This window comes from Sciurus carolinensis, chromosome 8, assembly GCF_902686445.1.
Source record: "Sciurus carolinensis chromosome 8, mSciCar1.2, whole genome shotgun sequence".
In the NCBI taxonomy this organism is placed as follows: Eukaryota; Metazoa; Chordata; class Mammalia; order Rodentia; family Sciuridae; genus Sciurus; species Sciurus carolinensis.
The window spans coordinates 601,055-617,344 of record NC_062220.1 but is presented as its reverse complement, the minus strand read 5'-3'; the positions used below and the strand labels follow the sequence as shown (position 1 = coordinate 617,344).

General features: G+C 46.7%; 1 protein-coding gene across 2 annotated transcripts in view; it reads right to left on the bottom strand.

Moving 5' to 3' along the window:
* Positions 1-16,290, bottom strand: part of Ptprn2 (protein tyrosine phosphatase receptor type N2) — a 743,280-nt gene that overhangs the window by 620,998 nt on the left and 105,992 nt on the right. For both annotated transcript variants that reach the window (XM_047562250.1, XM_047562251.1), the window contains exon 2: positions 15,099-15,149. In XM_047562250.1, the coding sequence (XP_047418206.1) occupies positions 15,099-15,149 (51 nt within the window). The remainder of the gene's footprint in view (positions 1-15,098; positions 15,150-16,290) is intronic.

The window sequence follows — 16,290 nt, the reverse complement described above, 5'->3', positions numbered from 1 at the left end:
AGTCCTCCCAGACAATTAAAGAAGCAACTGTGTGTACCACACAAGTGAGAGGAGAGATTTAGCCAAAGAAAAGCATAAGAATTTGGGAACTAAGATTTTTCCTACCATCATTAAAAAGGGATCTGGAAAAATAATAAAGTAGAAAGGGAATAATTCCATTTGTATGTAGAATAAAATAGGATTATAACATTTTATTTCAACAACCAGGAAAACAACATAAGATGTATTCTGTCTTGTTGAAGAACTAAGACTGTCCAGTACACTGGACTGCAGGAACTGACCATTATGTATTTTCCTAGTGGCTCATGGGATATGCTGCTTTTTATTTGTTTATTTTTTACACTTTTGCACCTGTCCAGAATCTCAGGGAACCAGGTGGGTGCCCAACAAGCTCTCCCTCTCCTTCTCTGAGAAAACAACAGACTGCCAGGGCTCACACAGGAGGTTCACATCAGCCTTACCAACAACAGCCAAATACTAGAGACAGCCAGCACACAAACACAGGAAACACAGTAGTCACAGATGGAATCCTGCCCAGCAGAAAAAAGGGACAAATGCATACAGTAGAAGTGAGGGTGAGAGAAGGAGAGGGAGGCAAATGCAACACCGCCCCAGCGGTTATTTGCTGAAGTGCTGCCTTCAGTGAATACACCAGTTCCGCCATCAGTCCATGTCGGGGAAGGGAGGTTCCTTAGAGATCACATAGAATTCAAGTAGTAGATGGGAATGCAGCTCACAGGATGGGCAGAGGAGACATTCTGGGTCCACAGTTGGGCTCCAGGACACTGGAAACGTCCTGTGAATCCCAGACACCACTGTGGGAAGGGCCACAGGATCATTGCCTGGCACAATGGAGTCAAAAACCCTTGTAAACCCTGATCCTCGTCAGTCTAAGTGAGCCTGTTTTTGAAGCACAGTCTGGGGAAACTGCCGCTCTTTTGACCCTTTCATCAGGCAGCACTGTGCAGAGCATGGGAGACCACCCTAGCTGAGCAAGCAGCACCAGACTGCACACGGCAAGACAGAAGGAGTCACTGGGCACCCAGGGTCTGAGGAGCCAGGGGCCACTGCCAACACTTAAGAGCACTTTGTGTTCCCAAAAACCATGTGTCTTTCTCTCTCCTCCAAGCACTTTCAGAGGATCAGTTTTATTTCTTTCATAGGTAGAGAAGAACAGGAAAGCAAACTATCCTCCTGCCCACCTCCCAGCACCTGGATCACTGGAAGCCAGGAGGGCTCATCCAAGGCCTGCCAGGGTCACACAGGGGCCAGCTTTTCTCTCTGCTCATGCTGGTGTCCCTCCTCCCCAGCCCTTCTTGCTTGCCCCAACTCCACAGGTCCTACCACACACCATGACTGCAGTTCCAGTCTCCTAGATTTCTTCCAATTCTGAGAGCAAGTTTCAAATCTGTTAACACAATGATTTCAAATTACAAATCATTTGCACTTATTTCTGAATATAAAAGCAACCAAGAATAGGGTGCCCAAAAGGGTGGGCACCCTAGCTGTAGATTTCTCAGCTCTGGGTGTGTGATGACTGAAAGTCATATTCAGGGCAGAAAGAAGACCTGCAACGGGGCAGGGGACATCCCAGCTTGCTCAACGCAAGCTTCTGCAGACATTGTATGCACTGCCATGTTCTCCACATAATGATGACCATTTCCTTTTAGCCAGCATCATGATAATTCACGAGAGATGAGTAAAGGTGGCTGTGGTCCTTAGAGAAAACCCAGAACCAGTGTCTTTAAGACATATGATGGTGAACCACCTGAGAACTGTGGTCTTTCAGAAGCAAGCTATGAATCCAGTGGGAGGAAGAACAGGAGACTCTGGTCAACTTGGTTCTGGGTGGGAGTGTGCCCATGCTTCTTCAGCATTTTGCATCCAAGAGTACCAATTTGCATATGTTAAATGAGAATGCAAATGCCTGCCTGTTACACTCAGCATGCAGCAGAAATCTAACCAGACAGCACACATGAAAAGTTGATGCAAACACTCAACTATGACTGGAAGCCTCTCTAGTCACCAAGGCCACTCATCAAGTACTGATGCAGCTTAAGAACAACACAAAGCTCAAGGCCCAGGCCAGATCAAGGCAGATCCCAGTAAAACCCCCAACTGAGATCTCTTGCACAGCCGCAGGCTCTGAATCTGAAGTGAGAGTGCTGCATGCTCTCAGCATGGACCACCCAATCACCCTTCAGCTGACTTCCAACATGCACACCCTCACCACAGGAACTGCACTTCTAAAGTGAACACAGACGGGAGACTGCATGCCCGAGACACCGAGGGTTAGCGGTAATGTGCTCGGCCCCTGAGAGCTGAGGATCCACCTCTCCCCTCAGCCCCAGCTTCAGTGGCATCACACTGTTTCTAGAAACCAACCACACAGGAGGATTCGCACCACAGGAATCACTACAACAGCCCCAAGGCCACAGGTGTTGAATGGTGACCAGCACTCCACAGGTGGAATTACCAAGTCTGGCCTGATACACCCAGAGGAAACACTTCAGATATCACTTGTGAACTGGAGTTTAATGTTCTGCTTTAATAAGAAAGTCTGTGTGTGCTTTCCACATGGCATGTCCATGCTACACATTATTCTTCCACTCTCTTGGTCATGATGGAAAATATCAACCCTCCAAGAGCTCCATTTCTAATCTCTTCCAATCACTTCAATCAAAAGAATCAAAATTACATCAGCATTTGGCAGGCTTCTCTAATACCACAGTAAGCTTAGACGCTGAATCCTCCTGAGGAGGACCTGTAAAAACATGTTAAGACCCTGAGCCCCTTCCTGTCACAAACTCATTTGCATTCCCTGAACAATTTGAGGTGCTGTTTCAACAGAAGTGCGTCCATGGCAGGTGGGCCTGAGCACAGGGCTGTTCCAGCACCAACAAAGCACTCCAGTGTTCTGTTCCTAACAGAGGAGGAGTCTGCAGATCACAGACCTGAATGTGCACTGCTGCCCTCTCCCTCTCCAGTACCTGAGTGACAATCTCCATGGCAACCAGCAGGCTCCCAGACGCCCTGGGCAGCTGCTGCTTTGGAGGTGGCAAAAACACATAACCAGATATAGGTCCCAGGACAGGCACTGTCACAAGCTTAAGAGGTTAGAGCAACTGAAGTGAGCTTATTAAAACTCCAACCTTGGCTTCCTAGGACAGCACAACCCACCCCACTACCTAACAGTCAACAGAGATAAATTGTAAATTACGAATTAATTTTTAGGGCTGGGGTTGTGGTTCAGTGGTAGAGCATTTACCTAACACTTTTGAAGCATTGTTTCAATCCTTAGCACCACATAAATAAAATAAAGATCTTGTGTCCATCTACAACTAAAAATATCTTTTTCATTTTTTGGTGGGGTACTGGGAATTGAACCCATGGACTATCTATCACTGAACTGCATCCCAAGTTCTTTCTACTTTTTATTTAGAGACAGGGTCTTGCTAAGTTTCTGAGGCTGGGCTTGAACTTTCCATCCTCCTGTCTCAGTCTGCTGAGTTGCTGGGATTATAGGACTGTGCTACTGCATCCAGCTTGGCTCTTAAATAACTTAAAAACCAAAGATTTTAAGCATCCACAAAACAAAGAAAGACTGCAAAGCAAAAACGACTCCAGTATGAACCTCTGGCATTAGCATTTTGAGGCTCTGATATCATCTAATCTGCTTCATTTCTTCTACCCAGGTCCCAGATACCCCCTTACAACAGAATGTCCCTTCTCTTCTGCCTAGCTGACATCCAGGTGGACAGCATGATCCAGTGCTTACAGGACATGGTCAGACCGGACTCAGGCAGAGGGAGAGCCTGGGGGTGGAGGTTAGTGAGGTCAATGAACCCTTGGGATGTGGGTGCTGGCCCCGCTTGCCTGTCTGTGAAGAGACCCATAAAACTTCTCAGTTACCACAATTCATCAACCACCGCAAACCCAAACCAAGATGGAAGAGAGCTCTACAGATGCCACATTTTGAATTTGCTCCTTCAACAAAAAGTTGACAAAATGCCCAGACTTGTTTCTGTTGTGCTTATTGTCCACATTCCTTAAAGGCCTGAGAAGTCAAGTAGCCATTCCTGGTACTAATCTGAAATGCTAAGCTGTGGCGTGCACTTGTGTGGAGAATGTCCTGCTTCACTGGGAACTGACTCTAGAGTGGGAATCCCAACACAGTCTAAGGGGTTGTCCTTGAGACAGTTTGATGAAAGAAGTGTGGGGACCAGACACCACAGCTATGCTGTGCTCTCTCCTTAGCTCCATATGGAGGCTCTGAAGTCTACACATGCTCCTTCCTGGATAAGCAGCCCTCCCACAGTTTATTTGGAACAACAAAACACATTATTTCTCCAGCTTCATCACTGTAGTTCCAAAGCCACATCAGACAGGACCAAAGGAAGGCTGTACCCATGATGCCAGTGTGGCACAGGAGCGCCAACACAAAAGGCAGAGTCCTCTGCCACTAGCATGTGACTATTTGTCACTCTACCAGTAACTGCCAGCCCAGAAAGCATGAAAGACTCACCCCCATCTCCTCAAAGACTTGCACCACAGAAGCCACCAGGGAGAGAGAGGACTGATCTGTGCAGCCTGGTGGGTACTAGACAACATGACCCTGATTTCCACGAGTCAGTCTACTTCCCTCTACTGGGTGAGACTGCCACACACCCGGGGAGCCTGAAAGAATGAAACCATGTCACCACCCAGTGTCAGCTTCCTCAGTAAGAGGAGCAGAAATGGGAATGTGAATCTAGCCACACTCTTCCTGCTTCTCCCTTCCATCAAAGTGACAAGAGAAAAGCCTAGAATGAGGAGCAAATGAGCATATGCAGAGCCCAGGCAGCCTCCTTGCACTCGCCGTCAGAGCACAAGTGTTATTCAAGCCATTATAACTCACCCTGCATCATTAACCTGAAGGTTCAACATTACATTGTTTTTCCTGTTGATACACCAAATTAGACTTAGCTTCACACAGCTTAATTCAGTAATTAACTTCCATCCCTTTTGAGATTGATTACTCAGAATCAGGGAGTGAAACAGGCTCCTGGTCACACAGTAACATAATACAGCTGCATCTCACATCTGGGGTCTTAAGCACCCACTGACCCTATGAGAGGACAAAGGCGCAGGCCTGTCCACAGGGCAGCTCTGGACAGTGCAGCAACAACACGAGGCAGCTGGGCTGGGTCAGCATGCTCACTGCCAGAGCTTCAGCGAGCACACATCACAGCGACACTCAGCACAACCTGTCCGGACACACGGCAAGCTAGAAACAGCCGTTCCCTCAGAGGGAGTGAGACTTCCAGACATCTCTAAAGTGGCCACATAAAATGAGACTGTATGCATATATTTGCATAACTTATTTTTAAGCACTACTTGATAAACCTGAGAGAGAAAAGTAGATAAACACCGATGCCTGACACTCTCCCTTTTATAAAACTGAACCTTGTTGCTGTCTCCTGTTATTAAAAGAACGCAGGAGGGCAATGGTGCCCCAGAAGTTGGTGTAAGAAAATGAGCCAAACTCTTTAAGGTAAAAGCCAACAAGTCTAGAAATACCAATTATCTTCCCCCCATACACTTCCAGTCCTGTGGGTCATCCCTGCACAGGCTGCAGGAGCACCTGAGAAAAGGAACTAGATAGCACAACGCCAAGTGCCATCAGGTCACTCTGTTCAACCCCACATAGGTCAGATAAGAGCCCAGTCAAGAGCCCTAACTCTGCCTCACTCCTCTCCCCATGTTTGGCCAGGGGAAAGAGTGCCCCTGAATCAGAGAAGGGGCACCAGCAGCTGCCTAATGGTGGACAGGTGGGCAGCACAGAGGACAGAAGGGCACCAGCACCCAGCCTGAGCCACTGTCCTGAGGCAGGAGGCCACAAGATCCCTGCTTCTGCCCAATATAGACAGACCCCACCCCCACTGCTGCACTGGACTTCGAGATCTGCTCTTGGGTTGAACTACAAATGGACTCAGATATTTCTGTCCTGGGAGTGAGGAGCTGGACCAGGTCCCACAATGTCTGGGCTGTCAGTTCTCAGCTGGACAGCAGGCAGTTAACCTGAGAAGGGATACAGTCCCAGACGCCTTCCTGGCCATGTGCCAGTAGCTCAGAGGTGATCTTTATTCAGACTATCCTGCATCCTCTAGAGTTGAAAGTAAACAACAAAGAGGGACACGGACAGAACAGGTCTTCTTGCGGCCACCCTCCTCTCACCTGGATGCCACACCAAATCTTCAAAAAGTTCTTAAGACTTTACCAGACTTCTTAATCACTTCACCAGACCCTATCAGCAGAGCAAAGGACAGCAACTGGGGTCACTACAGAACACACAGTGACCATGTCCAAGTATAGCTCGCCCAGGAGACAGTGGCCCATGTAGCAGCAGCTGCCAGGACCCAGGCCTGACCACCAAGCTGATGGCTTATTCTCAAGAATAAATAAGAAAGAGGCTATCCAGGCCCCAACTGCTCCACTCACAATGTGTGACTAGCTCTCAGTCCTTGGTTTCATTTGATAACAGCACCCACCTCCTGTAGAGTCCTGAAACTGAGTTAAGAGTGTACAGGGTGCCTGGCACAATGCCTGGCAGGCAAGTGTTATGTGGTGTTAGCTACTATTATTATTATTACCATCACTGTCATTATCAGCGGGTGTTTGTGCCCTTACTGCCTTAGTTTGTTAATTAACATGAATGCAGTGTTAAACATTACCATCAGCCGGTGTGATCAGTTCACCTTCACACTGTCTTTTGGACTCATTTATTAACCATATTTTGTAGGGGGCCATGTACTAGCTAGCTCCCATGCCAAGTTCCTGGGCCTGCCCAGCCTGATGCCATCCTCCACCACACACAGCCCTGGCAGGAGATGAAGGTGGCCCTCACACCAAAGTACTACTTTCCTTTTCTAGGGGTCCATTATAGTACAACACCAAAGATGCTCACTGACCTCTGGGAAGTTACAATGACCAGGAGGTCAGACTCATAGCACTGACAGGTCCTGATTCAAGCAGCACCCCAGAGTGGCAGCTCCCAGCACTGCTAACTATGGTGTTGAAGGTCCTAATGTTCAGAGCCTGTTCCTGTGCATGTTGACTCAGAGGCAGAGCTGCCTGCTGGATAAACAGCCAGGTGCTACCCTGTGCACCTCACCAAAGGCAGGAGCTGACCTCCTGCGGGGAGGGGTGCAGCACATAAGAGCCTGCTCCTATCTCGCTCATTTCTGAGTGTGCCACATTGCAGGGCTGTACCTGGGTGCTTGCTGGGGCAGTAAGCAGAGAAGCACAGATCTGAGATCAGACTGACCAGGCACAAACCAGAGGCCTGAAGAGGCACGGCCTTGAGCAAGGTACCTATCTTCTCTGAATGCCTATTTTCTCACCTTCAGATTATGAGTGGGGTATGCTAATTAAGCAATAATGGGGTGGCTCAAGCAGGTACTCAGAAGGGGGTGGACTTACTGTGAGTACCCAAAAAGCACCAGCAGCCCTTGCCGTTGCAAAGGTCACTGCAGATTCTAAATGTCATCTATTAACAGATGGCACTCACCTCACTCCTTCCCTCTCAAGGTATAAAGGATGCAGATCAAATAAATACTTTTGTTAGAAATTCTCAATTCTTTTTTTCATTTTTACATTTAGTAGGCACAAGCTGGGTCTGTCAACCACTTGTGTGATTTAGTAGGTTAGCTGGCATGCTGTGGCAAATTTGATAAACAGAGCTATTCTGTTTTACTGCACTGGAAAAAAAGAAGTTTTAATTTAACAACCAGAATACTATGAAAAAGCACTGTCAGCTTGAAAAGGAGATTAAGAATAGGAAGCAGCAATAGGATTTACTCAGAATCATGAGCTGCCTCAGCAGCTTAAAAAGGCAAGAAAGCTGGAGGTTCTGAAACCAGTTCCCAGCTGTCTGTGGGGCAGGGGTGCCTATAGTTCCAACTATTTGGGAGGCTGAGGTGGGAGGATCACTTGAGCCCAGGAACTGGAGGCCAGCCCAGGCAACACAGTGAAGTCCAGTCTCAGAAAAATAATAAAGAGAAAAAGGTCAGCTGAGGCATAAGCTATGCTCCATCACTGTTTTAGACCCTGCTGCTGAGGTAGCAAAACCAGCACTGTGGCATTATTAAATTGCGAGTTCTTCACTGGACACCAGCAGTCCAGTGGGGATTCTAGATTCTAGGAGAGGAAGTCTGATAACCACTGCCTAGTTTAAACTCAAGCCTGCTGCTCGGCAAGGCCTGGCTAGGGTGAAGGGATGCGGCCTTCTAAGGAGCTCTGCTCAGGTGTCTCCAGCTGTTGATAGTCACAGATGATTTCAGGTACTTTCCTGGCAAACTTCTGAAACACATTTTTGGGAATCTGTGCTGAAAGGGTTCAGGATACCCTACCCTGAAACTACCCACCTTGGCATTCAAGCTAACAGCAGGAGCAAGCGGTAGAAGATAAAACCCTGCCCTCTTCCCTGTGGCCTCCCAGGACCAGAGGGAAGGAAAGGAAGCCCCTCTGTCTACGGGCAGGCTTGCTGAGCCCACTCAGCTTACCACTGGCAGTCCAGACCCTCTGCCCCCAGTCACACTTCTCCAGGACACCAGTGAAGTTCAGCTTCACGTTTCTTGGTGTCTCTACTTCTGAAGGCTCCCAGGTCAAGTAAAACAAACATTAAATAAATGTGCGTGCTTTTCTCTTGTACATCTGTCATTTGTTTTAGAGTTCTCAGCCACAAACCCAGGGTGGGTGAGAAATTACTTCTCCCCTAGGAGGAAGGGACACCTCCTTTTGTTTCAGAGCTGGGGCTGTATTTCTTGTGTTGTAAAAATAACGACTCATTCACTGTGTGTGCACACGTCCACGTGTATTTTAGGGCACTGTAGTTCTATGTAACAGTGGGGCTCATTCTAACATATTTATAAATGCATTTGCTCCGTTTTGATCCCCAGCATGATCCCTTCTCCTTCCTTCCTCCTCCAATCTCCCTCCCCCACATAGGTCTTCTATTCATCTATCTTTGATGGGCACATCCTTCTATTTATCTATCTTTGATTGGCACATCATAGTCACATATAAAATGGGAGTGTTGTGAGACCTTCATATACACATGCATAATCTGCTCAGCTTCATGCTCCAGTTCTTCCCCTTTCCCTCCCCGTGGGTCATCTGCTTTTCTACTCAGTTGATCTCCTTTCCATTTCCTTTTTTATTCCCTATTTCTCTCTATCTTTCACATGAGAGAAAACATTTGACCCTTGACTTTCTGAGTCTGGCTTATTTCATTTAGCAGGATGTTCTACAGTTCCCTCCACTTACTTGCAAATGCATCATTTCACCCTTTTTGGCTGAGTACAATGCCATTTGCACACACACCACATTCTCTTTACCCCTTTGCCTGTTGATGCTGAAGGCACCTTGGTTGGTTTCACAGTTGGCTGCTGTGACTCCATTCTTTTACCCTCCACTCAAAAAGCAGGCCCTGACAGCACTCCCAACTTGCTCCAGGCAAGCACACACTGAGGTTGATTGCAGGGCTTCTAAGATGGGACTGCAGGCCTCCCTGCAGAGTGACTTCCGTCTCCATGCTTGCCTCTTCCAGATACTTCCAATACACAGAATCATATTTGTGATCCAGGAACTCAGCGTCTTTTGAGGGTCACCCATGTTGAAGCATGAATTAACACCTCATTCCCTTGTGGTCAGATAACATTGCCTCATAAAAGGATCTCTGTCCTCTTATGACGTCCTGTCCTTTCCAGTGCAGAAGGGAGGAGGAGACAATGTTACTGTTAGAAACACAGGAAGTGTCTCCCACTCTGCAGAGGCTCAAGACCCACCACTGGAGCACCGGTGGCCTGGATAAAGCCCCTGCCACTGTCAAACTCAGCCCAGGTTAGGTACAGGGAGGGTACAGGGCTTTCTGACAAGCTGCTACTCTTGCCACCACTGGTGATGTCCCAGGAAGGACCCAGGCCCACAGACCCAGGCCACAGCCCCAGGCTCTGGATTGTGCTGGTTGTCACAGCCTTGGCCACTGAGTCAGAGCCAGCAGGTTGGAAGTTGTGCCACTGTCCCCACCACCGTGCTTTCTACTCTCTCCACACAGGAACCTGACCTGGTCCTCTCACTTCCTGTCTGGTGTCCACAGGTCCCAGCTCTGTATGAAGCAGTGTTGTCCCAAGCCATCCCTGTGTGTCCTCCTGCAGCAGGCCCTTCTCCATTCCCAGTTGTTTGTCTTCAGGAATCAAACTTTCAACTTAGGTTCCTTTAACGGCCTCCTCCCCACTTCTCTTCTTTTCATGGATGCACATTCAGTGAAAATTTTTGAAAACTGGAAAATAAAAGTCACCACCCAGAGATGACAATTCACACCTTGGTGTATTTGAGTGTGCATGGTGCTGGAAAATGAACCCAGAGTCTCCTCAGCTAGGCAATACTCATTTCACTGAGTCATACTCCAGCCCAGGGTGCTTCCTTTAGCCTTTTTTCCTACTCATATTTTGCCTATCATATTGCACATGCAGTTTTTCCTGAGTTTCTCATTTCACATCCTACCATCTGCATTTTCTGATGTTATTGTTTTAGTCAGCTTTCTCATTGCTGTGACCAAAAGACCTGAAAGAATAATACAGAGGATGAAAAGTTTATCTTAGCTCAGGATGTTCAGTCCTTGGGTGGCTAACTCCACAGCTCTGGGTTCAAGGTGAGGTAGAACACCATTGGAGCAAAGGCATGGTAGAGGAAAGCAGCTCAGGATGTGGCAACCAGGAAGCAGAGAGTGAGCTCCAATTACCAAAATTACACCTCAGCGACACACCTCCTGTAGTCATGCCCTACCGGACTGCTATTCACCACCTAGTTAATCCACTCCTGTGGGTTAATGCATCAGTTAGGTCAAAGCTCCCCTGATCTGATCATTTCAACTTTGAAGATACTTGCATTGTCTCACACACCTCAAATCTAAAGCATAACAGCTATAAATAACTTTTTGCACACTTCCTTTTTAATGTCTGCCTAATATTTTAATCATGAATGTAAACATCTTAAAAAAAAGCATTCCTGAATTTTCAGTATTACATATATGTTCATTGTTTTCAAAATTAATGTAAATATCACTGCAAAGGACAGCTATGTGCTGGAAGTTCCTTCAGTATTTTGGACCATGGATTATTTCTTGGAGCTTATCCTTATAAATCAGATGCTAGGTCACAAACTATAGAGCTCACAAGGCCTCTGAACCCACCAAACTGATCCCCATGGTGCCTGTGCTGACTGGTGTTCTGATGGGGAGCATACAACACCATTTCCCTTCCCAGACTAAGGATGACCTTTACCTAATCTTTGCAAACTTATTCACCTATTTTTGGATGTGTCCTATTACAGCTATTGCCAAGGAATCAAATCCACTTTAAAAATCTCTGAAACCTGTTTTCCTAACATTTAGGATACCTGCATTAACTACATCTGAAATCTCTTTTCTGGACTGATAAAACTGTTTATCTTAAGAGGCACATTCAAAACAGTTTTTTTTCTAATGACCAAAATTATTTGTTTACTTTTTTTTTCAATTTTCATTGTGGTAATATATGATAACATGAGATTTAACAGCCTAACCATTTTTAAGTGAAATTAATTACAGTTATATTATTGTACAATCATTGCAACTATCCATTGCCAGAACTTTCATCCTCCCAAACTGAAACTCCATACCCATCAGTAACACGTTCATCTTCCTTCCCCACTACCAGCATCTGTCAATCTCCTTTCTGTTTCTATGAACTCTAGGGACCTTGTGGAACTGGAATCACAGGGTCTGTCTTTCTGTGACTCGTGTATTTCACTCAGTATCACATCCTCAAGGCCTGTCCAAGCTGCAGCAGGTATCAGTGTCCTTGCTTTCTAAAGGTGAATAATGCTCCTCTGCACCTATGGACCACACTGTGTCCCCCAGTCCATCCATCAATGGACATTAGGGTTGTTCACACTTTATTTAGACACTGCAAAAAATGCTGCAGTGACCATGGGTGAGCAAGCACCTTTCCAAGTCCTTGCTCTTAGTTCCTCTGGGTGTGTAACCAGAAGTGGGCCTCCTTGTTACGCCACCTGCAATTCCCCTCAGTGCTTGACAAGGATTCCGCTGAGTAGTAAAGATGTTTGCAAAGTCTCATCTCATTGGGAATTTGGGTTGTGGGCTTTCCTTCTTTGCTTGCTTAATATGTGTAGGTTTACTATTAATATTTTATGTGTTTTCCCTGAAAATAGGGGTCTTAACAGAACCAGGGTTAGAACATAAAAAACAGACTTCTAATGGAACAGTGATTTCAGATTTAGTCATTTGCTATGAAACTCTGAGTAACGAAGATTGCTATGAGAAAATACAAAAACAGATTCTAGCTGCCGATCCCCTGTTGACTACTCTCAGATGACCTGAAACACGTAGGCAAATAATTCCAACTCCATCAGGTAGGAATAACAGGAACAGAAGAAATAAAGTGTTCCTCAATGTTAAGATCACACAGTATAAGATGATATCATATATTTGTGATCTTAAAATGTCTAGCATTTATTAACCACAGCAGTAGTCACACAACTGACGTTTATTCAACCCTGAAGAACTTGCTTTAACCTTTATGATCAGTTAAATATAAATATGTCTTATTGTTTAGTTATAGGTCATCACTAGTAAACAATTACTAGAATAATTAGAATACTTCATTGTCTAGTCTAGTAATGATCATACAAAATATTTTTGTTTTTCTCCTTGTGACCTTTTCCTGTTCTGAAAAAACATGTGTAACTGCCTACCTTTTAATGTATAAAAAGCTGGCTGGGAAAAATAAAATTCAGAACTCAGCCTCCATTCCTTGAGTTTGTGCTGCTTTGTTCTCCACCTCGCCGAGGCCCACTCCATCACCTGTGACCACTACCACTCCTGCTAGAGCTGGACCCCGGCACCTCCTGTAGCATATCTATCTTTAACTTTTTGAGGAGCATGGGCTGGGGACATGGCTCAGTGGTTAAGCACACCTGGGTTCAATCCCTGGTACAAAAAAGAACTTTTCAAGGAGCAACCATACTGTTTTTCATAGCACTGCACCAATTTGCATTCTTAGTGTCCTGCGATCTTGCCAACACTTGTTTTTCTGCTTTCTTTTAATAGTCATCCTAATGGCTATGAATTGGTAAGTATGTTTAGCCTTTGATTTTCTTTACGAAGTATCACATACATTTTAACATTTATTAACAAGATCCGTTAGGTTTTTTGAAAACACATATAAGACAATGGGAATTTACATTTCCTCTTGTAATCCAAGGAAAGGGAGGAGGAATGAGAGAGAGAGCTGTGTCTGACCACAAAACATTCTGGACACTACTCTGCAGTCCACCCCATGGCCAGTACATCCATCCTCACTGTGACTGCCTGGCCATACCTCTCTGCCCCAAACAGCTATCCAGCTCAACTGCAGTCACCATGACAACCACAAATCCAGGCTGCAGTGGCAGAATGCTGGCTGTAGGCACACAGTGCTGAGATGGGCAGCTTGCTCTGCTGTGTCCTAGACCAAAAGGGCATCAAGAAGACAGCAAACGTGGTCTGCTACGATTAACCAAGTCTGAATGTTTATATTTACATTCAAATTGCTTTTCTTTTCCAAAGCATTCAAAGTTACTATCTTAATACAATATTGATAAAATTCTATGTTAGGGAGGTAAGATGGGGTTTAGGAAGAAAAAAATCTAGGAAGAATCACAGCACAATGTCCAGGCCTGCTTTTTGTTGAGGGGAGGGAGAACAGAAGTATGGCTTTTATTTTGCTGGTTTAAGTATGTCTCCAATTAAATTAAACACACACATCTGCCTCCTTTATCATAAAAAATGTTAAGTACAGGTATATAACATGTTAAATATAAAGTTTTAATGCTGCCTCCAAATGAAAGCTACACAGGATACATTCTAGGAGCCCAGAGACATGCCAAAATAGAGGCACTGTAGCCAGAGGGAGCCAGGGCCTGTTCCCACCCTGCAACCCACCTAGCTTCTACCTGCCTTCCAATCCAGGTCACTGACCACCCCCCCAACCCAAAGATAAAAAGCACAAAGCAGAATGCTCCAGACTGTCAGCAGTGTATTCTCCCTACTGCCAGGGCAACTACCCCTTCTGTCACCATGTGAGCCACCAGGACAGACAGGCAAACACACAGATCTCCCAGTCTGAAACTCCTGGTCTAGGACCCAGGGATGGGTCCACCATGGGGTGCAGGAGTGGATTTTTCTTGTCTTTCAGGCCCCCAACTGGAATATACATAGAGCTGAGCACCTGTGCTCAAGGAAGGGCTTGCTCCAGACTGCAAGGCCACTCCTCAATAAGGTGATCTCCCATAGGCAACTGTGCTTGTGCAGAGACTCTTGGTGAGTATGAGGGGTACCTGTGCCTGATCATAACTGGCAGCAGGCATACCCTGGAAGTGATACCCCCTCCCCCAAACTAAAGGCAGAGACAACAAACAGCAAGCTGAGACAGGAGGTATGCATCCCTCACAAGCCTGCATGTGGCTCCCTGTATGGGGGTTCTGGTTTAACCCCCTCTGTTCCATGTTCACAGTGCAAAATGCCCCAAATTTGCCACCCATCAAACAGGAGGAGCACTCTGCACACGTCCACCCTGCAACACCAACTCACCCAGCGCCTTCCTGAGCTGGCTCTTGGCAGGACTTGTGCCTGTGGCCTGAGCCACCCGAAACATGAGTGCATGCTCCTGGCCTCTCCTACCTAGCAGGAGAGGAATTCAAACTCATCAACTGACAGCCAATGGTGAAGAGTGTGGGAAGGAGAAAAGCCACAAGCAGGTCACATCAGCACAATGCCCTGTCCCATGTGGACCTCTCTCCCACCTCCTGCTGCAGAGCTTCTTGTGTCCCCATCAAAGACAATGCACACATCTGCATATGAAGACCATGGTCTACTCTATTCACTCCGTTTCGCCCCTTCACAAAGTGTCTACAGCATCACATCAACACACCTTTCCAGGCACGGTGGGCCTAATGGAGACACGCTTGGCAGGAGAGGCAGCCCAGAGCCTCAGCAGTGTCACAGGAGCTTCACTTACCATTTACACAGGACTCAGACGATCCACAAAGGCCATCCTCGAGCAAGCAGCCTGGGCAAGAAAGACAGAGAAGAGAAGGAGTCAGTGACAGGAAAAAACCCTGCACACTCAAGACCTTCAGGAAAGGCGTGGACCCCATGGCAGGCTCCTCAGGTTTGCTCCTTCAGGATGGTGCAGGGCTATTCTAAAGCCAGAGCAACACCCCTGCACGTGCTAGGCCTACCTCACCATGGAAGAGTGCTTTGCAGCCGGCTCCTAAGTGGCAGCAGAGCACCATCAGCCTGGCCATCTACGCAGATGCCTCCCCAACAGGACTAGACCCACAAGGCTCATGGTTGAGCTTAATGTGGGCAATGGCATCTGCCACTGAGAACGGAGAGAGTGAGGGGGAAGAGTACACAGGTCACGCAGAGGCCACCACGCTCTCAGGAGCAAAGTGCGCATCATGGCCACACATGAGAGAGAAACAGGTGAAAGAATGAATGAAAAGGAGTCAGATGTTCATGCCAACGACCCCGGAGAAGATGCACAGGACACAGAACTGCTCACAAAATGCCTCCATCCCACCCAGTAGAGTGCCAATGGCACCACAGGTAAGACAGGACGCTGATTCAATGGTGAAGTCATCTGCCAAAGGCTGATGTCACCCTGTGTTGAGCACATCTTGAACACAGAGAAAGGAGATTAGGGAACATCTTCCCTGGGTAGGAGGAGCAAGCCAGGTGAGGGTGTGAGCAACGGAAACTTCAAGAAATGGGAAGCCACGACCAGTACTCAGATGAGGACCTGCCCCAGCTGCCAACCAGAGCTGGATGTATTCTGAACACACATGCTTTAACAAGCACCAAGAAAGCACATCTCTCAAAGCTTTATGCTATCACTACTGTTCTTCCAACTGGAAGACTCCTATGCATCCACCAAACCCACTTAGAAGACCCCAAGCAATGGCCCTGACAGCACTGGAGAAGGTTCGTTCTATGAGGCATCCTATAGAATTTACTACATTGGACTGGGATTAACAATTTAAGGACACATTCTCCTCCCTTGACTATGGGGTTCTTGAGGTTAGAAACCCTGTAAATTTATCTTTGTATCCTTTGCCCCTTCTGTGGCCACCCAGATATCTCCAGTGCTAGAGAATAAGTGAATGAATGAAAGGGAACTACTTAAAAGAAAGTTGTTAATTCCAAAA